The 21450-nt window shown below is 41.2% G+C and overlaps 1 protein-coding gene across 10 annotated transcripts in view; it reads right to left on the bottom strand.

Moving 5' to 3' along the window:
- EXOC4 (exocyst complex component 4) overlaps positions 1-21450 on the bottom strand; it is a 584936-nt gene that overhangs the window by 491975 nt on the left and 71511 nt on the right. For all 10 annotated transcript variants that reach the window (XM_039519699.1, XM_039519700.1, XM_039519701.1 and 7 more), the window contains exons 6-7: positions 19301-19544; positions 11845-12022 (exon numbers count right to left, since the gene is read on the bottom strand). In XM_039519699.1, coding sequence (XP_039375633.1) covers positions 11845-12022; positions 19301-19544 — 422 coding nt within the window. The remainder of the gene's footprint in view (positions 1-11844; positions 12023-19300; positions 19545-21450) is intronic.

The raw sequence follows: 21450 nt of genomic DNA, 5'->3' as shown, positions 1-21450 counted from the left end.
ACACTGAGCCACTGGCACCCAGATTGTCCCACACAGAACCCTCTCACGCCACATCTGGATCTCCCCACACTTAACCCCTCCACACTTGGATCCTGCCGGGCTGAGCCTGATTGCTCAACACCTGGTGCATGCGGCACAGAAGGGTGGGGCCCCAGGATGTTTCTGGGGCAGGCCCGGCCCTTGCACTGTGTCAGGGTCAGATGCAGCCTCACCACCGAGTCCATGTCCTGTGGGTACAGCAGGGGGCTGCAGGGTGATCTCCCACCCCTGTGCAACCAGTGGCCTGTGCTCCCCACTGCCATGCTGGGGCCTCCATACTTATTGATAACTAAAATTTGCAAAAATTTAAAATATTGTGTGCAGAAATTTTTATTTTTTTGGTGCAGAATTCCCTCAGGAGTAGTGGGAGAAGGTGCCCACAACGCATTCTCTCAGTTAAAATACAGTCTACGTTACATAAAAATCTGAGAACTTCTAGCACAGGTGAAACCCCTTGGAACAAAGAATAAAATATGTGGATGAGGTTACTAAGAAGCACCAAATAGGACAATTCCATGTGTTAAACACTTCAAAGTCAACGGAAGCTGAAGATACGCCTCATCCCAGATAACTATCTCTGGATATCTCAGAATGAACACCCAAAAAACCAGACACCTAAAAGGAATGGACGCTTCTGAAAATTTTGGTCTTAAGCTCACTAAGTTCCCTCATCTGTAAAACGAAGATAATATCCAACTCCTTGGAGAGTTGTTAGAATTAGATGGTGACTATAAATCATTTTGAAAATGAACAGCATGATACAAATATTATAATGAGAAAGCAAGATAATGTGGACACAGATTAGGTTATCAATGTGAAGGGGCCTGGCATGGCTAATTCCCATGATATATATAGCTAATAATCTACTCATGAAAACCTCCATTAAACATTTTGGTTGGGATGTTTAGCTTCTCTTCCCTACTGTCTACATATTTCTTCTCTCTCCTTCTTTATTAGTGAAGGCGACTTGCATACAAACAGTATCTCCAAGTTGTTTGCTGGGTTGTGCAAAGTGAATTGGTAGCTCCAGTCCAGTTTCAGTTGTCCATATGCCAAAACCTTCCACCACAAATGGCAGGCTCACAAAAGCAGTCAATAAGGGACTAATGGTACGTCTATACTACCCCCCGGATCGGCGGGTAGCGTTTGATGTAACAGGGATCGATTTATCGCGTCTCATCTGGATGCGATAAATCGATCCGCTAATTGACACCCGTACTCCACCTCGGCAGGGGGTGTAAGCAGAGTCGACAGGGTGCCGCGGCAGTCGACTAGCTGCCTTGAGGACGGCCAGGTAAATCGAACTAAGATACTTCGACTTCAGCTATGCTATTCACGTAGCTGAAGTTGTGTATCTTAGTTCAAACCCCCCCGCTAGTGTAGCCCGGGTCTAAGCCATGAAGACTGGACTCCCCCTTCTCGTGGTAGAGGTGATCCCTTCTAGGCCAAGATTGAAGCACACCAATGGAATGAAGTAGAAAAAGCCTTGAATTTCTGCTTCTCAGGCTATACAAAGACACCTTCAATCTCTAAGGCTGTCGGGCCAGCACCTTTCACCAACACTAAATTCAAACATGTATCATTTTATTTGAAAAGAAAAAAAGGTACGAAGCTCAATTCATGGGTACGCTACAGCTGCTTTGTGCTGCTCTGGCAATACAAAGCAGTCCTACCAGAGAACCTAGGCCAGGATCTCTAGTTCCTAATAATTCTCCTGCAAATATGATCAGGTCAGGACAGGGTACAAGTAAGGAGAACAAGGATTCTTGGTAGAAGGGAATTTTAAAAAGGCTTTTAAGCAACGTAGCCCTGTAGTTTCCAACTTCACACACATTTACTGAAGAAACATGCAGAGTCACAGAAAGACAGGATTAGAATTTTGGGTCAGGAATAAACACCAGGAGCAGGATAACTCAGGAAAGAAAGTCCCTATCCTATTGTTATGTAAATGTCAGGCATACTAAAGAACAAAGGGAAAAGAATACCAAAAAAATGTACAACATGGCAGCAGAAAGGTTTTGAAATACAATAGTTTTCAAACTTTTCCCTGGGGTATCAGCAGCTTTCTAACATTAGTAGGAGTTTACTGCATGGATCACGTGCACTGCTGACAGATTAAATCTCTTGCAGTGTGGACATGATGAGCATCTGTCTTTTTCCCGTCCATAGTACTTTTTATGATGCTGGTAAGTATGTCTCACTGCCTCTAAAGCTGGTCACACAGGGACTAAGTGTGAATAAGCTCAGCACATCAAAAAAAGCTGTGGTTTTATGCCAGTATAAACCTTGTCCACAATGCTGATGGGCTACTCACAGCCTCGCCTAATTTTAATTGGCTGATCTGGCTCATGAGTGAAGAGCAGAGGATGCTGATAAGAATCAGAACAGCAAACAATGGACCTAACTGATGGGACTTGCAAGAGTCTGGGTAACCAATTTAAAGCAGGGTTTTTTTTCTCTTAATTGCAGATACTGTTTAATGTCTTCTGTAGTCTCTCACTGATTAATGGTTCCAGAAGACAAGAGCTAGGAAGTGATTTTCAGGCTTACCGCTCTTTCTTTTTTTACATTTGTATACACCAGTTATTCAGAACAAAAATAGTAGTGTTGGCAGTTTGAAATGCAAACTTGATTTAAAGTGCACCAACCACTTCACAATCTCACTGGGAAAAACACTTCAATCTGCTCCTCAAAAGCATAACAGGAAACAGATGCTTCATAATCTTAAAATTGTTGGGAGAAACTTCAAGATGATGCATTCTGAACAATAGCTACAAAAGAAAATTTGGTCCACCTGCTCTCAGAAGCCATCTGTTACTATAAAATATTGTGGTCCACTGAATAGGTAGCTGAATTGGGATTCAGGAAGCACTGATTTGGGATTGGGATTCAGGAAACCCTGCTCTTGCCTATGTGACCCAGGACAAGTCACTTCACCTCTCTCTGCCTCTGTTTCCTCTCTCACCCTTTGTCTATCTTTGCTTTGCTTCAGTGCGGGGATTACTATGGGTCTGTACGGGGCCTAGCACAATGGGGCTCTAATGTCACTACAGCCACTAGACCTGTCTTTTTTTTTTTTTTTTTTTAATTATGGCAATTTTATGTGGCTGGGGGTTTTCTCTCTCTTCTTTCCTTATTTTTTGCATTAATTTTAAAAGGACACCCATCAAGTAGTTGTGTCTTTTTTTTTAAATGCTCCATTATTTGTTGTACTCTTTTGAATCTTGAAATTAAAATTTATTTCTTCTACCACTTTAGCCTTTCCATTTGGCAAACATGTTTTTTTTTTTCCTTGCATCTCTAAGGGAGCTTAAAATTAATGATTTTTTTGTTTTATGCTTAGACTGTGCACCAACATCACTGATATTAGCACAGTTCTCAACAAGTATAAAGGAGTTTTATAGTGATTTTAGATCTGAAAAACATCTAGAGTGCTTTACAATCTGGAGGCCAAAATTCTGAAATCTGAGTCTGTAGCAAGTCTCATCGAAGTATCCCATTACACCTGCTCCTTGCATCCAAGGCAGAATTTGGGTTTGAATCTATAAGCATCATTCACTTGCCACTGAGGTGCTGCCACAACTGAGGTAAAATGATGGGTTTTGTTTCCCTTTTTTCTTTTTATAAGCACTGTGCAGATAAAAAAACATCTTAAGGCAAAACCGAGTTAACATAGGTCATCTCTGGCAGGTGTTTCCAAACTGCACCACAGTTTAGGACAGGAAGTGAAGAACAACATAGAATTCTCCTTGCAGTTTTAGTTGTATCTGGCAGAATGTTATGACTCACTAAGATTTTCCCAGGGCCCACGGATTAACACCCCTACCCTTATAAAAAGGGCCAGGCAATACTTAATGATCAAACATGGCCAGAATTTTTTTACAATTCTGAAAAACAGGGCACCAGTAGAAAAAAATGCACCCCAAACACCATACTGTGGAATTTTCAATACTATTGAGTGGGAAGAGAATCCAAATAAACACCACCACCACCTGTTGATTTGCTAGTACTTCTTACTGTATCTTCTAGATTTTCCCTGGAAGTCTCCCATCCAAATACTAATCAGGCCTAATTTGCTCAGCTTGTGAGGTATTATATCATAGTCAAGGTACTACAGCTGCAGTCCAACAGGATATATGCATCTAGATAACTGGTCCATCTTGTTCAGTTATCATCTTACTTGATTATTTGAGGGAGAAGAAAACTCTAAGGTACTTACAGGATGCCAATCACTGACGTATGTAGACATGGACCTAGAAAACCTTCAGCGATACATCTTGTTAATTGAGAAAGATTATAAAAAAAGAAGAAAAATCCACCTGAACCCCATAAGCATTAGCCTTCACTGAATCTTGAAGCTTTACATTGCAGGAGGGGTGTTTATATTTTTGTTCTTGCTCACATAGCAGCAAATGTTGTTCATGCCCCTAAAATGACCTAATCCTCTTTTTAAATCTGCTGAACTGTAAGCCTCAATGAGCTCCTGTGACAGTGAACTCAAGTGGCTGATTGTACACTACATAGAAACCAATTAATTTTTTCAGACTCTTATCTCTTTGAACTTTAAGTAAATGTTAGAGCTTGTGAAACAGTAGATTGACATCCCAGGGCTAAAATAACTCTATCCACAGAAAAGCTATAACATGAGAGCAGCCATGCAAACTTCTGCCATACCACCCTGCCAACATGGCTCAGTCCGACTTGAAGAGAGCACCTCTTTGAGTGCGAGTAATCTTGTCTACATTATCCACTCAGCTCTTGAGCTGTCTTTCAAGTACAGATCTTAAAGTCATACGCTAACAAATATCTTATGTTCCAGATCCTACATACTTGCAAAGAAAAACTCAACACACCCAAGCTAGAGTAATGATTAGGTTTTCTAAATATCACCAGGCTGGTTTTCTAAGAAATTATGTAAAATGAAAATAAGTTTCTTTTTGGATAAAAAACAGGAAACAAAAATAACAACATGGGAACAGCCTAAAGGTCTAGTCTGACTTTAAAAGATCAACAGCTTTGAGAGTATATTCCTCCCTTGTACAGCTAGTCTGGATGAAGTTGCATTTTTCCAAGAGCAGCAGACAATCCACTTTCACAAACACCATCCTCCAGCTATCCTCTCCATTAAATGAAAGGATAATGTTAATGAGACTAACCATTCAGAATTTCAAGAGCATCAGTTCAGTGCACTTAAGGCCATATAAAAGGAAACAGAAAGAGCCAAGTCGTGGACATTCTTTCAGCTTTGGAGGAAACGACAATGTCATTAGTTTCTGTAAAGAGAACCTGTATATATGGATTGCATATATGCTGTCTACATTTCACATGGCGTTTATGGAAATAAATATTAAATACACTATACTTCTCTACTGCTTTTCATCCAAAGATCTTAACGTACTTTACAAATAATTATGTCACACAATACCCTTTTGAAGGGGATGGATCACTTAATGATGACCTGTTCTGTTCATTCCCTCTGAAGCACCTGGCATTGGCTACTGTCAGAAGACAGACTACAGGGGGTGACAAAGTTCCTCCTCTACCTTGGTGGGTCCTGCGCTTATTGGCAGATTTACAGTGACCTTCCCCACAGTCTGGATCAATTCTTCTGTGTCTGATCAGGAGTTGGGAGGTTTGGGGGGAACCTGGCCCTGCCCTCTACTCCGGGTTCCAGCCCAGGGCCCTGTGGATTGCAGCTGTCTATAGTGCCTCCTGTAACAGCTGCATGACAGCTACAACTCCCTGGGCTACTTCCCCATGGCCTCCTCCCAACACCTTCTTTATCCTCACCACAGGACCTTCCTCCTGGTGTCTGATAACGCTTGTACTTCTCAGTCCTCCAGCAGCACAGCCTCTCCCTCTCAGCTCCTTGTGCCTCTTGCTCCCAGCTCCTCACACGCACTTCCTCTCCTCTGGCTCCTCCTCGCCTGACTGGAGTGAGCTCCTTTTTAAACCCAGGTGCCCTGATTAGCCTGCCTTGATTGGCTGCAGGTGATCTAATCAGCCTGTCTGCCTGAATTGGTTCTAGCAGGTTCCTGATTACTCTAGTGCAGCCCCTGCTCTGGTCACTCAGGGAACAGAAAACTGCTCATCCAGCGACCAGTATATTTGCCCTCTACCAGACCCCCGTACCCCACTGGTCTGGGTCTGTCACAGGGGCTAGATGGACCTTTGATCTGACCCAGTATGGCCATTCTTATGAGATATTATCCTCATTTTACAGATGGGGAAACACAGGCAAAGACTGGTCAGGCAACATGTCCAAGGACACACAGTTAATGGAAGAGTCAGAAATAGAACCAGGAGTTAAGTTTCAGAGTATTCTTCCACTGCAGAGTTAACCTGGGCTCTTACTTCAGTGTTGACTTGAACCCCACTTCTGTCCACACACAAAATCCTCATGAAAGTTGAGTGGAGCTTATCATCTGGGCTAGTAAGCCCAGATGGGGGCATAGGTTAAAGCCCAGGTACCACTTTAATTCATGCTGGTAACCCATCCACTTTGCAGAGAGCAGGATGAAGGCTAAGTCATTTGAGTGCTGATCATCCTCCAATACATTCCCACAATTCCCTCTGTGTGCCCAGAAAGATTCTCCCACAATTCACTGGGAAAGAATCGGAGTGGCTCAGCTTACTGCAGCACAAAAAACCACTGACGGACATGTGAGGACACAGTAACTCCGGTATGACTTTGCAGTGTAGCTCCTCACACACAGCCGCTCAGACTTGGTTGCCAATCACTGGTCTAACTCTAGAGTAATTCAGCAGTGAAGATGTCTTCCCGCACCCCCCGATCTCCTGCACTAATCACTAACCCACGCTCCCTTCCTATGTATAACAGGATAACTAAAGGCAAGTATCTAAAAAAGATATGTACATGCTGGAGGGAGCATACTTTTTACAAATCACTTAATATCTCTGCATCTCAGTTTCCCCACCTATAAAATATTTCACGCAAGTTTTGCCAACTAAACTACTTGATGTTTGTAATGCATCTTGAGAACCTTGGATGGACGGCAATGCAAATGGAGAGTTATTAATATCACATAAAGAAGAAATCCAGTAAAGACTTAACCTGGAGGCAGGATACCTGACCCAACGGGCACTCCCCAACTCAATAGATGTAGAGTTGTGATGTTTCTTGGTTTTCTAGTGCAGCATGTCATTGCATACCCTGATAGCACACAGCTGACAAGATGACTGGCATATCATCAGACAGGTGACATTTCAGCAGGATCTAACTAAATGCTAGTGTTACTCTGAAGGGCCAGACGGATGCATACTCCTATTATCTCAGTATCAAAGACAGGGTAAAGGAGGTGAAGGAGTGCAAGAGTTCTGTGCCCTGGGTAACATGAGGGGAAAGCTGGAATACCCAATAACAGCTACTGTTGCAGTCTGTCTCCCAGCTCTCTGTCTTCTGACACTAACACAGCGGAGGCTCTCAACCAACTATACAATGGATTCTATCTGTGCTGTGAGAGCTACAGACAAGACAATGAAAAGCGAAACCATACAGGACAAAAATATTGCACTCTACGCCTTCAGCCCTTGTAACATGGTGCATGCACCATTCTGCCTTTTACACAATACTGCCTTAACAGCAAAACTTATTATCCTTTGGACAGAAAGATTCAGGACACATCTTAGCAGTGCCAGAAAAGCTTAGAGTGCCATTCATCACATTATTCTGTAGCAGTTATCCACATTATTACAGTTTTAACTGCAGGCGTCATATTGTTCTTTTCAATCAAATATTTAGTTCTGAAGTAAACACCCTCTCCAGAAGTATATTCTACCAACTGCTAAATTAAAGAACTAAATTAGCAACATGCATAAAATGTCAGGCTAAAATTTAAAACTGAATTTCAAACCTGTCTTGCTCCATTGTAGCTGCATAGACACATCAGGATGACACTGACACAAACATGTGAAAGCATCAAAGAAAGAATAAACAGGATCAGAAACTACACCTCACTGACCAAGATTGTTCTAATATTCTGATGAACTAATGGTTTTCTTAGCACTCAGACATCCAACTTTAAAGGGTCACCATATGCTCCTGAACTAATGATCTCACAATATCTTTTTATTTGATTCTTAATTAATGTTGAAAACAAAAAAAAATCTTCATATTCAATGTCCCGTTATTCAAGAGGCCACTACCTGGCCCCAGTAACAGGGAACCTATTGCAGATAGCATTGGCCTGCTAAACCCAGGGTTGTGAGTTCAATCCCTGAGGGGGCCACTTAGGGATCTGGGGCAAAATCAGTACTTGGTCCTGCTAGTGAAGGCAGGGGGCTGGATGTGATGACCTTTCAAGGTCCCTTCCAGTTCTATGAGATAGGCATATCTCTATATTAAAACTACCACACCGAGCTTCTGGATGTACAGTGCTAAATCTGCCTAGCAACAATGACTCAGACACAACTCACTCCTACCTCCCACCAATGGGTCTCTTAAAGAGATACCTCCCTATTAGGCATGTGGGTTACAAGAGCATCGAGCATTAACAGTGAATATTAGTGGGAGGCAAGCAGATATCTAGAGGAAAAACAAGCTTAGACATTTGAGCTGACAGAAAAAATTAATATCGTCTTACATTTTTCACAAGGGTGCCTCTCCACCCCCAACATATACACACAAATGTATGCATGCATGCAGCTATAAAGACAGCTATTTCATAATATATTACACATGCACAGACACACTATTAGAGGACGTGTTATCCATGTGAAAAACTGTAGAGGCATGTGATATATTGCATAGGCATTAATACATTTCATTCATCTTTGACTGCATCACCGGACTTCACTTCTGCCACTAATCTATCTTCTCACAATTTCTTCCATCCTTCCTAATCCCTGAACACATTTAAACAAACATCGTTTTTAAAAAATCAACCTGCTAGAGAAATGTTTTCTCTTCCTCCTCACAAAAATGTGGAATTTCAGTCCTTAAATTATTGCTGTTCAAGAACCAGAACGGACACTATTTAGTCATAGGCCAGTAAAGGTTTTCTATATCTAAAAGTGTGTCAACTTTAAAGTCCACTATCTTATGACCATAAACAGCAGGTGGATTGGGTGAGGGGGGCTCAGCCTCCCCCGTCCCCCCCCAAAATCTTTCTCTGCTGCTAGGGCATAGTGCTTCTGGAGCAGTCTAGAGTGTTGCTCCAGCAGATGAAATACAGGACATCGCTATGCTCCAGCATGTCAGAAATAACCACTATACTTTCTCTGCCTGCCAGTTCTGCTCCGCTCCAGGCCACCCCACATACACAACCCAGTCAACCCTGCCTGCAACTTGTAGTCACTCAGGGGGCTAGGCTCCCTACCTCTGACCAGCTGTCTTCAGGCTCTGCTCTGACCGGCTGTCTTCAGGCTCTGCTCTGACCGGCTGTCTTCAGGCTTTGCACACAAACTACTACAAGGCCAGGGTGGAGACTAGATCACGGAGAGTTATTTATCCTTCCCACCCCCAGCTTCCCCACCACCACCAAACAAACGGTCTTATCTCCTACCCTTTTTATATGCCACATTTTACTTGGTTTCGTTTGGCATTAAATTAGAAACAGTGACAACTAAAATAAATGACAAGGACACCACTGCCAAGCAGCTCCGACTAATATTTGACCTGAGCTTCAAGAAGTTGTTAAGAATGGCCTCGTGTATGACATGCCCAGAGGTAAGAAACTTTTCAGTTTTTTAGCAGGGATGAAAGAGTTTTCCAGACCTCACCGTGTTCTTCAAAACTTTACAAATGAGAACTGATACGCCAGATGCTTAAAATAAGAACTAAATGATATTTATCTTAAAAGGGGTTTTAAACCATCATCTCTCATCCTACTCTAATAGCAGAAGAGTCCCTTTGAAGACACCGTGAGTCTTGCCTTCTTGAAAAGTGCAGAGTCAAGCCCTTCAGCTGCAAGCAAGCAAAAGCCAGTGGGCCAGGGCAGGGATCCAGGCCTGGCCCTGTGGGGCAGGAACTCCTGCTGAGTGTGGGGAGGGCTCGCTCTGTAACTCCCACCTTAAGGGCCCTCCCCTCCACAGGAGGCTGGAATAAAGACAGTGACCCTACACACACACACACACGTTCGAGAGTGGGGCCTGAGGCATCCCTCAGAAAAGAGGCTCCTCTCACACACGCACTGGAGTGAGGGCCTCCCCACATTCCATGAACCTAGCCACCAAAAATAATGTTTTCACCAGCTGCCTATGCTTGTGACCCTGCAATGCAATAAACAGGAGCTCAATACAAAGAGAAATAGGGAAGAGTCCCAGCTTCCCATGGCGATCCAGCACTCATTTCCAGCCCCAGATGGGCACAAGATTATGGAGTTTGAATTGCTGTCATTTTTATGTGCAGAAAACCTATTTTAGGTCATTTCTGGAGGGTTTTATGGCTCCCTCTGACCTCTGAACAGTCAGGTTTATAGCGACTAAGCATCACAGGTGGTAGATTACAAGAAACAATCCCAGTAACAAAGTTTAAAACTCTCTCACTTGATTCCTCAGTCATGCAGGAGACACTCAGTTGGGGAAAGGTGGGGTTTGTGTATGTGTCGTCCAGTATAAAGATTTTCTCAATTTTAGTTCACCACTTATGAGGGATGCAACCACCACCAACTCTTGCTGATAAGGGAAAATTACTTGCCTTGTAATACTGCTTCACTGACGATAACATTGTGCAAGATTCTCACTCCTGGGCCTCTGCTCCCTAGAGTGAGACTGGCAGAACTGCCAAAGCTCTTCAAGGTTTTTTGGCCCTCAAGGGCAATGATAGCATGGCTAGAGCATGAACTAGGCACTCTACTATCACCCACAAGCTTAACCATTGCCACCGACGTTCCAGTCAGCTCAAATTGCACAAGGTTTTTAAAATTTGTGACGGTCACTAGCCTGGGGCTGAATATTATCTACCCTGAGGTTTGGGCAGGTATAATAACAAAGGGAAGGAGGGTTAAAATCTGGGAGAGAAAGAAACATTTGTGTGTCAAACTGATTCTTTATAAAGCACCTGTTTGAAGCTGCCTAAGGGGCTAGAAAGAGGCCCAGGGAAAAGATTAATTGACAAAGGGCTGGTAAGCCATTCAAAACTTCTTAATAAGTTACACGTGGTATATGCAGTTATCTGATTCAGTTGGGGATTGGTCCTGCTTTAGCAGGGGGTTGGACTAGATGACCTCCTGAGGTCCCTTCCGACCCTGATATTCTATGATTCTATGATCCATACCTATATATGTAGAGACAGTTATCACACATCATTGTGCAGTTAAACCGAACAACAAAGAAAATAAAACATGGAACTTTCCGTAATCTTTTACAGCAGAGTACGCCACAATTTAGAACAAAAGTTGAGGAGTCTTCAGAGAAAATATGCAGGCAGCAGCTCCAGCCTGAGTGTCTCGGCTGACTGCAATGAAGGCATGCTGACATAAGGAGACAGGTGGTTTCAGTTGTGACACTCTATGTGACAGGAAAATGTGACAAGGTAACAACACTGAGTTAAATGTTACTGTTTGAAAGCTTCTGATAACATCATCTGGTAACTTGGCAGATAACTTGTATCACCTCTTCACGTACCATAAAGGTGAAACCAAAAAAAGACGTTGATTGCCGGGGTTTATGTGCTTTGGGGCCCAGCAGTCCATTATAACAATACAGACATTTACCCAACAATAAAGACAAGTTCCAGCATGTATGCTTCTTGAGCCTCTAGTCTATATGAATGAATTTTCTGGCACTCTGTCAGCAAAAATTGCTGTTCTAAACTGAGTGCATGACTGTTTGAGAGATCCTTACCTGCAAGACATCCTGGATCTTCACCCACACATCTGCCATGTCATACAATTTGACATCACCATCATACAGGCTGGATGGAGAGGCCACTGTCTGCTGAAGATGTCCCAGCACCACACAGTGAGCAGCCGCTACAGCGTTGAATTTGTCAAAGAGAAGTTCAAGCAGTTCCAGAAGTAACCTAGAAGGAAAGACAAATGCATTCAAGACCATAAGGCATTCTGATAACATAGTAATGAAGGCCATACAAGTACCTTCGATGGACAGATTGGGGGGCAGGAGGTATGGGCTTATCTGTTTTCTTCCCCTCTCTTAAATTGAGGAAGAAGGTAAGTCTCATTTACTTACACACAGGCTGAAAATAATATGGTATTCAATTCTTTAGTGCCATTTTGGATTATGGGATGAACAGTATGAAATAATTTAAAAACCTACATGAAAGATCAGAAACCAGAGGTATCAGGGCTTATCAGCTGTGTCAATCATCAAAATTGTATTATTACACATAAGGTGTTATGGCTATAACCTCCTTTAAGTGTACAGCACATTAGCTGTTCCTATGGCTTCTTTACTGCCCAATTATTGTAATTAATGAGCCGTTGCAAAACCCTGTAACTATTGTGTGACAAGACAATGACTTACCACATCTGATATTATTTAGAAGAAAATGTCAATTAAGTTTGTTGCTGTTATCAAGTTATACAGACACCCCTAGGCCCAAAGATAGTGTTCCCCTCATATATGTCACTTAGCCATCTTGGACAAAAACCTTCTCTTGACCTTACTGCCCAGACACAAAGGGTAAAAGCAGGACATTACCAACAGAAATGTCTATTCCAGATGGCTCACTATATAATGTAATCCTTCCAATGTATCCCTCTAATTTAAGAACCACATGGGCGATTGCCAGAGTTCTCAGATGGGGTATGCAGCTAACACACATTACCAGTGTCAAACATAGAGCTCATGGTTAAGGAGAAAAGCTTTTTGATTACACTGAAAAAAATGAAAGGACAAGTCTAGGAAGGTAGAGAAGCACAGTATGACAGGTCTAGGTCTTGTCTGTACATTATACTAAAAATAGAGATGGGCTGAAACAAAGTGCCTGATTAAAAACTTTAGGAAGTTCGGATCCTGAACTGAACTTCATTGCTGCTCCCTCTCTTTGAACAATGATCTGTACCACAGAACAGACCCAAACACCTTTATAAATACCAGAAAAGTTCAAATCTGGACCCAGATCTGAAATTTGCAGCTTTAGTCTCTCTCAGATGAAACAAAATAAAAAATCCTGTACTACAAGGCAATTCCATTTTGTGATACCAGCAGCTTTTCCATTCACCTTTAATGTTAGGAAATGCCTACAAATTAGTAGTACGTATAAGTGACAGTCTGGGGACAACGTAGAACAGAAATACTGCTTTTGAAGGATGGGTGTATATTGAACATGACAAGGTGTGTGTTGTAGAAGTCAGGAGTCTGTATGCGCATTTGGGAACTATGATATTTGGATGGTAAGGCATGTGTAGTTGTTTATGTTGTCTTACATTAACTGACTGCATGTATTTGAGAAATCTTAACTTTAAATAAAGTTGTTTGTATGGGAATTTCCATTGTTTTTCAAAGTTAGCAACAGTACCTTAAATAGCTTTGGCATATAACTTGTGGAGGAGAGTAGCCCTATTCTGCTACAATAGGTCTTTGCACATCTGTGTGTTGCATGTGTTTACAAGGGGAAAGCATCGACGTTCAACGCCTGGGATATGGAAGAGGAGATGGCAGTGTTACTGTAACATGGAGGAAAGATTAGTTTCTTCTGTTGAGGCTTTTATAGCCAATCTTTAAAATGTCAAAGATGCTGCTCCCATAGGCAGAGCTGTACATCTTGCCCTCTCCTTGACTGCTATTTGACCCCAACAGCTATTAAATAAAGGCTCCGTGTCTGTCACGGAGGTCACTGATTCCGTGACTTTCCGTGACCTCTGTGGCTTCTGCAATGGCCGGCGCAGCCCCTGGGCCAGTCGCACTGATCACTGCTGGGGCAGTTTGGCTGTGGGAGGGGCTAACGGCTGGGGGTTGGGGTGTAGGGCGACGCTTACCTCAGGGGATGAGGGCTCCCCGGAAGCATCTGCCGTATCCCTGCAGCTCCTAGGTGGTGCTGTCAGGGGGCTCTGTGTGCTGCCCATGCCTGCAGGCACCACTCCCACAGCTCCCATTAACTGCTGTTCCTGACCAATGGGAGCTGCGGAGCTGGAGCTTGTAGCGGGGGCAGCGTGCTGAGCCCCCCTGGCCTTCCCTCCCCCTAAGAGCTGCAGGGACATGTCAGCTGCTTCTGGGGAGCCAAATGGAGGCTGATAGGTAGCCTGCCAGCCTCGCCAACCCTCCCCTCACAGCACCAGCGGGGTTCCAGACAACCACCCCATAGTACCCGCAGCACCGCCAGCCCACCCCCTCAGAGCACCGGGGACCCCTGGCCCAAATTTAGTTAGAGGTATATAGTACAAGTCATAGGCAGGTCATGGGCATTGAATTTTTTATTACTGCCCGTGACCTGTCCATGACTTTTACTAAAAACATCCGTGACTAAAACGTAGCCTTACTATTAAGTTACTAACATGAATAGTAAGGATAATGGGGTAACATGGAAACTAAGATGCCTGAGAAACAGACAGGGTGGATTGTTTTTAAAACAGTGATTTTAATAATCGATTTTAACCATGATCTAAATTATCAATTTTAAACTTGTTTTACATTTGCACTATATTTATTTATTTATTTTTAGTTAGTTATTTATAGTTTATTTACGCATATAGCAACCAGTAAGAACCTTTTTGGGGGGAAATCATAGAATCAGATTCTTATTGGTTGCTAACCACTAAAACATGTTGACCTGCAACTAAATATAGCTTTTACACTATTTGGTTCTTTTTTCTGCAAACCAGAAAGACACACTCTCGCTATACACATTTATTTAATCAATTATATTGCTTAACATACGATTTACGCACACACACAGCGCTATATATATAGCTTAAAGAATTATATAGCTTAATATTCCAATTCCTAATTTTTACATTCAGTTTATGTTAGAAAATGGTGAATGATGCATTTCTCATTTATTAGATGATTAATTTTTTATTTGTAATTTGTGTCAAGCTACATTTGAATGGAAATTGGGATTTAATTAAAAAAACACAAAACAGCATTTTAAGATGGCTTTATTTTACTAATAAAAATAACCTTAATTATACTGGATACATAAGAAAAACAGTAAGTTTATCAAACACAAAATGTTGGATTGCAAGAGACCTCAAAAAGTCATCAAGTCCAACCCCCTACATTGCGGCAGGACCAAGTAAACCAACACCATCCCTGACAGGTGTTTGTTCAACCTGTTTTTAAAAATCTCCAATGATGGGGATTCCACAACCTCCCTTGGAAACCTATTCCAGAGCTTACGTACCCTTATAGTTAGCGTTTTTCCTAATATCTAACCTAAATTAAAATGTTTTACATTTAAAACTAACTGCTTTATTAAACAAAGGACGCAGTAACAGCAATTAGTGAATTGAACTGGTTGTTTCTGGTCACCCTGTCCTTCAAGATTTTAGAACGAGTCGGTGTCATCCCCTCCCACCTGTTATTTATTCAGAGATAGCAAGAGGAAAACAAGTTTTTTTTCCAACTACCAGTCAGTTTCTCAACTTTGAATGAACTAGTCAAGACCTGAATAAGCTTAAGAAACTGGAGAAAATATTCCCTCTGCATATGCAGAAGTGGCTAGTGCTGTCAAAAGCTGGTTTAGCACTTCAGCAAACTCTGGTTCCTGGTGTTTGGCCAGAGACTTCCAACCACTTTGGTGGTCTGACTCTCTTTATAACTTTGGCAAGAAATAAGTACAGCTTGAATATATTTCTATTTAATTTAAATGATTTTAAGAGATTATAGTAATTTTAGGCCTTAAAATAGGTTATCATAATTTCAAATTTAATTTTAAAATAGGTTTATGTTTCAAAAGTGAGCTTTATTTAATTTGCATTAAAAAAATCTGATTTTTAAAAAAAAATCATCTACTTGTATCCATCCTGGAAACAGAGCTTCTATTCCTGCTAGATCGGCAGCTTCTCCATCAGATACACTTCCTAAGGCTTGGGAGAGCTGAGTCTCAGTACCTTATTAGGTACATAAAATAGGGGCTCACAATAGCAGGCACAAGTTAGGAGGCAAAAAGACAATAAGAGTGAGGAACTGGTAAGGGCGAGAACCAGGATGCCAAATATGACATGGAGGCAGAATTTGCAAGGGCTTGGCATTTTCATGTTAAAGGGATTTATACCTTGCTTTGCGTGGAAAACTGAAGGCAATTTTAATTTGAAGCCGATGGGCATCTTCATAATTAAACATACATAATTGTAAAAATTTATCAGCCCAGGCACAAAATCGATTCATCTGCCATTACCATGGCAACAATAAAGCCAAATAATAATTTAGTCATCCATCGAAAAAAGAAAAAAGTTGTTTGCCCCAAGCAAGCAAAATTTTGCACAGCTGGATTAAATAGGTTAGACAGATGTCACATATAAGAAAAGACAAATGAGATGTGTTTGTAATAAAAAGGGATTAAGTAAACTAGTTTGCAGAATTTCAAACTGTTCACCATGTTGGCATTCAATGATATTATGCATTGAACAAAAAGGTATTTATATTTTTTCTTAATTACAAGTGCCTTCATATTCTCACATTATGGCATGGGCTGATTGGAAGCTCCCAACTGGCACTCACTATGACAGTCATCATTTTAGCTAACGAACTACCATACATCCTTCTCCCATTTAAACAGTTCCCATCCTTTCCAATTCTCCTTGTAGTCAAGTCCCCTGAAGCTTCTAATCATTTTTAATTGCCCTTTTTCTGGACCTTTTCTAAATCTCTTAGGACATTTTGAAACAAGGTGACCGAAAATTAATGCAGTGTGGGTTAAAGAGACAACATAAAGCATCACAAAAATAGTTCACTCCAAAGGCATAAGTTGTGTGTGGGGGGGTCTTTTTGGACCAAGTGACCTAAGCAGAGCAAACATCTGCAATGACAAAGGGCTGCTCCGGCAGTTTGTCAGTTCAAGTTCTCAGCATCCACTCACCAAGAAATACATAAACATGTCGACAGAAAGTGACACATGCCCTGAGGCAACTCCTATTGTCTGGGCAATAAAAGAGAATGAGTCCATAGGAAGTGACTGCGGACATTGTCACCAATGATAATGCATGCAGTTTACCAATGATAACGTCCTTTGCTTAGTTTAGGGTAATTTGGAGTTTGATGTTTTGGTTTTGCTGTTCAAGCCTCAGCAACAAGAGTTGCTAAAGACAAGTAAGGAAATTTCTTAAGAACTCTGAAGGAAAAAGCAGCGTGGGTTTGGTAATGAGATAGTCAATATGCCAGCTCAGTGAGTCGGATCTTCAATCGATGTAAAACCTCATAGCTCAGTTGAAGACACTGGAGCGATGACAATTTACACAGCAAGAGGATCTGGCCCAATATCTTTGTCCATCAGTAGTAATGTTACCAGACTTCTCAAACTAAAACTAATACAATGCTGACTCTTTCACTATACCTTGTGCTTCATAGCCAAGCCAGAGATTTCTGTAGATACTATTTACAATATAATGAGCTGCTCACGAATGAGATAAAATCAGAACGTTTTCTCCACAAAATAATTGTTCAAGGGCATACACAAACTGCTAGATATATTGAAGAACCCAGGTACTGTTCTGAACATCAGTGGTAGTGACAAAGGTTGGAAGACAGACTAGCTACAGAAAACCCAAGATCAGTTCCAACTACGTAGAGATTCCACAGTAGTTATACACAACTACATTGCAGTCTACAGTTTTGATCTTTTCTACAACGGCTTAAGCAGCTAACTACTGGAAACCTCCTACTGCCCTCTAGTGGTTAATGGTGCCCTCAAATGGCTCATCTCCCCCATAGGTGAGTGAAGGGTAGGGTGAGATTGAGGTATATCATGGTCAATTAAATGCATTCTCCCCCCCAACAAATTGTTATCTGTATGTAGCAGTATATAAATGGCTTTTAAAAATTGTGCATTCTGCAAACACAATGTGAATTAATATTTCAGAACAGTAAAACGCAGTCACATATGGAAGTTATAGAGTTTACTAGGCTAGGCTAATGATAGGCAGAAAAATAAAATATTCAGTGGTGAGATTAAAGTACCACACCCTTTCATAATCCAAACTGGGACACTGTCAAATTAGGAAACTCTAGGGTAGTGCTCCAGAAGTGTAGCTTTTTCTCATGGAATGAGAAGACTTAAATCATTTTTATGAGGAGTTCCTAAAGGAATTACTCTAGAATTTCCAAACACAGACGTCTTGGCCTCCAGCCCAAGCGGAAGGGGACATAACACTTTTCAAAAGGAAAGAATACCAGCCAGTCTTTCAACAGTCAGCACCCAGTCTTGGAAAAACAGACAATACAAGTTATGTGGACATCTCATGTGGTTAGTGCAAGCTGCCCATAAGAAGCTTCATTATAGATTCAGATCCTTTGGACTTTTCATCTTTTTTAGTCGTCTTCATTAGTCATTTTATTTGCCAGTAGTAATCATTTTTATGGATATCCTCTAAGTACAGTAGCTGAAGACAGACAATGAGCTCAGTGATATGAAAGAGACCGAGAGGCATTCATATCCAATTCTAGCTGTAAGATGAACTAAAAAATATTTCACTTGCCAAGTTTTGAGGTCAAGAGCCTACCATCATTGAAAACCTTAACAACATTTAAACAGTGTTGAGAGGCATACTCTACCCATTTTTTACAGAATTTGGCTCTTGTGGAGGAAAAAAGAATCTTTGGCTTTTAAGAAAGGAGTCATCACTGACTCAATTAAAAATGTAGCTAATTTGTCTAGGTTGGCTGGGTTTCCCAACTCTCTACATGTGATTTCTGTTAATTGGGGACCTTAGAAAAACAAATGAAATAAAATGTAAAGATTTTAAATTCGCCTTTTAAAAGCAGGAGATGCCTTATGGAAAACTTTGCATATCATTCTGTTTATTAACAATTCTCCCCTCTGCCCTAATCGGAGGGTGATTCCTTCATCATTTTTTATATTCTTTGGAGGTCTGCATGGAAACAAAACCCATGTATCTTAGGAGCTCATCAGCTCCCGCTGATCATTCATTTATATCAATATTTATAAAACCATGTGCCCAGACCTCTGGGTACATTAACATAATTAAAAAAATATGACCTGATCCTGCAAATTGCTAAATGGAACTTAGTTTCCCAAGTCACTGGGGCACAATTTAAAATTTTGAGATTACTGCTGTAGCCAAAGGGCTGCTGGTGTTCCTGGGGGTGATGGCCTCAGCCCACAGCTTACTTTTGCTGCAAATGCCAGTACTCCCTATCTCAGCATTTGAAATGTGCCTACCTAGGCTGGTTTTCCTGGAGAAGGCTCTCTCCTTTCTGGTAGCCACTGTCTGCCACCTGCGTTGTGGACCTCTTGACAATCTGCTTGAGCTCCTGTTCCAGACGATCCTTGATAGCCTTCACGGTCTCAGGGATTTTTTTCAGTTTGGCCAGCCCTTTGATGAGGATCCCCATGAAGACAGTACTGTTTTCCTCCGGATCCAGCTCCATATCTTCTTTAATCTCCAGCACACTCACTTCTCGCACTGAAATCACAACACCACCAAAAACAATCATTTAAACCGCTCAAAGTAAGATCAACACCAAGCAAATACAATGTTCCAATTGGCTTGTCACAGCAGAACTCTGACTATCATGGACTACTGCAGGAATAAACACTGGAACACAAAACAACTCAATTTCTTCATTATACACAAAACATAGCAGCCTGCAAAGTAGACTGATTCAAAGTTAGAGGTCATATACAAGGAGGCATAAGTTACCTGCAAGTTCCAGGATATATTAAAGTCTAGTGTGATTAAGACATTCATAAAATATGAGTTTTATTAATAATAATTTTAAGGCTATACATATCAATGGAATTATAGGCTTGAACCCCCAACCTAGCTATCTTCCATTTTCACAAAAGAGAATTTTTTTTACTGTGAGAACCAATTAGTTCACCAAGAACAAACTCCTGATGAATTTGTAGAAAAGGACCTTTTCTTTTCCTCTTTGCATTCTAGTTTACAATAAAGTATGGAATGATGGTTTGATGTTATCCTATTCTATTTTATTATTGCTGTCAACAGACTGAAGATATTAATCACACTCCTTAAAAAGAACCTTTTAGTAAGTTGTCTAAAAGAGAAAAAGGATTAGGTTTGAAAAGCTAGATGGAGAATTAAGGCTACTCTGGATACAGTCCCCTTGAAATAACACAGAGTACCTTGACAGGAGGTTCTGTTGCTAGGAGACAGTAACCACAAAATCTCAGGGTAATGTGTTTTTGTTTTAAGTATGTTCATTAATCAACATTTCTTAATTTACAGCTAATGAACAGTAACAATAGGGTGTCTATGCTAAAGACTGGGTGAAACAGTTAACTGATACGCTGAAAAGCCAATGTGAAGTGAAAGTCTTCACGGAAAGTCCAACCAAAATGTGTTGTAAAGAACTCTATGGCCACATGGATTTTTAACAGCTTGATTAGAAGTACACAGACACACAGCTCAGAAGTATACAGATAAAGAGATTCAAACCTCATAATGGTTACTGATACAGAGATTAGAGACAAACAGCTGTTTCATCCTGATGGTGTTGAACCAAGCTCAGACTGTTGGAGAACAAATGACCCCAGTAACTTATACTGCTCTATAATGGACTGATTTAAAAATATGCTTCTAAAATCATCCAAGAATGTAAAGTGTATATAAACCACCTGAAAACTTCAAAATGGATTTGACAAGTAAGAGAAACAGCGTGTCACAAGGAACACAAAGCTCTAGAGCTAGCTATGGAGGTGACACCACCTGAAACAGAAGGTCCGTCAACAGGTTAGCTTAAATGTCAGAATACAGATGTCAAAACAAGAGTTCTCAGAAAAGACTGTTCCAAACAGGTGCCTCCTCATTGACATCCCAACTCTGGCCCTTCCCATGTTTCTACCGCCTCAATACCTATAGCAATAGGAAAAGCAAAATTTCGGACATCTTTTTCCTGAAGTTCAGAATTTAAGAAGCGAAAAAAGTTGCTTACTGCTTTACAACGTGAGTATCAAAGATTGAAAAGCCAATGTGAAAGTAAAAGGCAACATAACTATAAATATTTTCTACAGTGTCCATCGTCATGTCATATCAAGTCCTAGGCAAAGCCACTCGTTACATTTACACTTTGTTTAACCACCATGCAGATACAAGCTCCAATTTTATGTTATCTCCTCCAGGGGAGGGGAATGTATTAGTCTAGTCCCCTTAACAAAGTCTCTGACCAATGCTCCCATACTCCTATTGCTGTGGACCATGACATGACTTCTGGCCACCAAAATAGGGCAAGACCAACAAATCTTGCTTGAAACCTGTTCAAATCTACTTCAGACAAGTCATTTATAAAGGCACACTCGGAACAGATGCAAGTTACAAACTTCAAGCACCTTCTGGAGACAGCTCATCA

This window comes from Mauremys reevesii, linkage group 1 (assembly GCF_016161935.1).
Source record: "Mauremys reevesii isolate NIE-2019 linkage group 1, ASM1616193v1, whole genome shotgun sequence".
Lineage (NCBI taxonomy): Eukaryota > Metazoa > Chordata > Testudines > Geoemydidae > Mauremys > Mauremys reevesii.
This window is presented reverse-complemented; position numbering and strand designations above follow the sequence as displayed.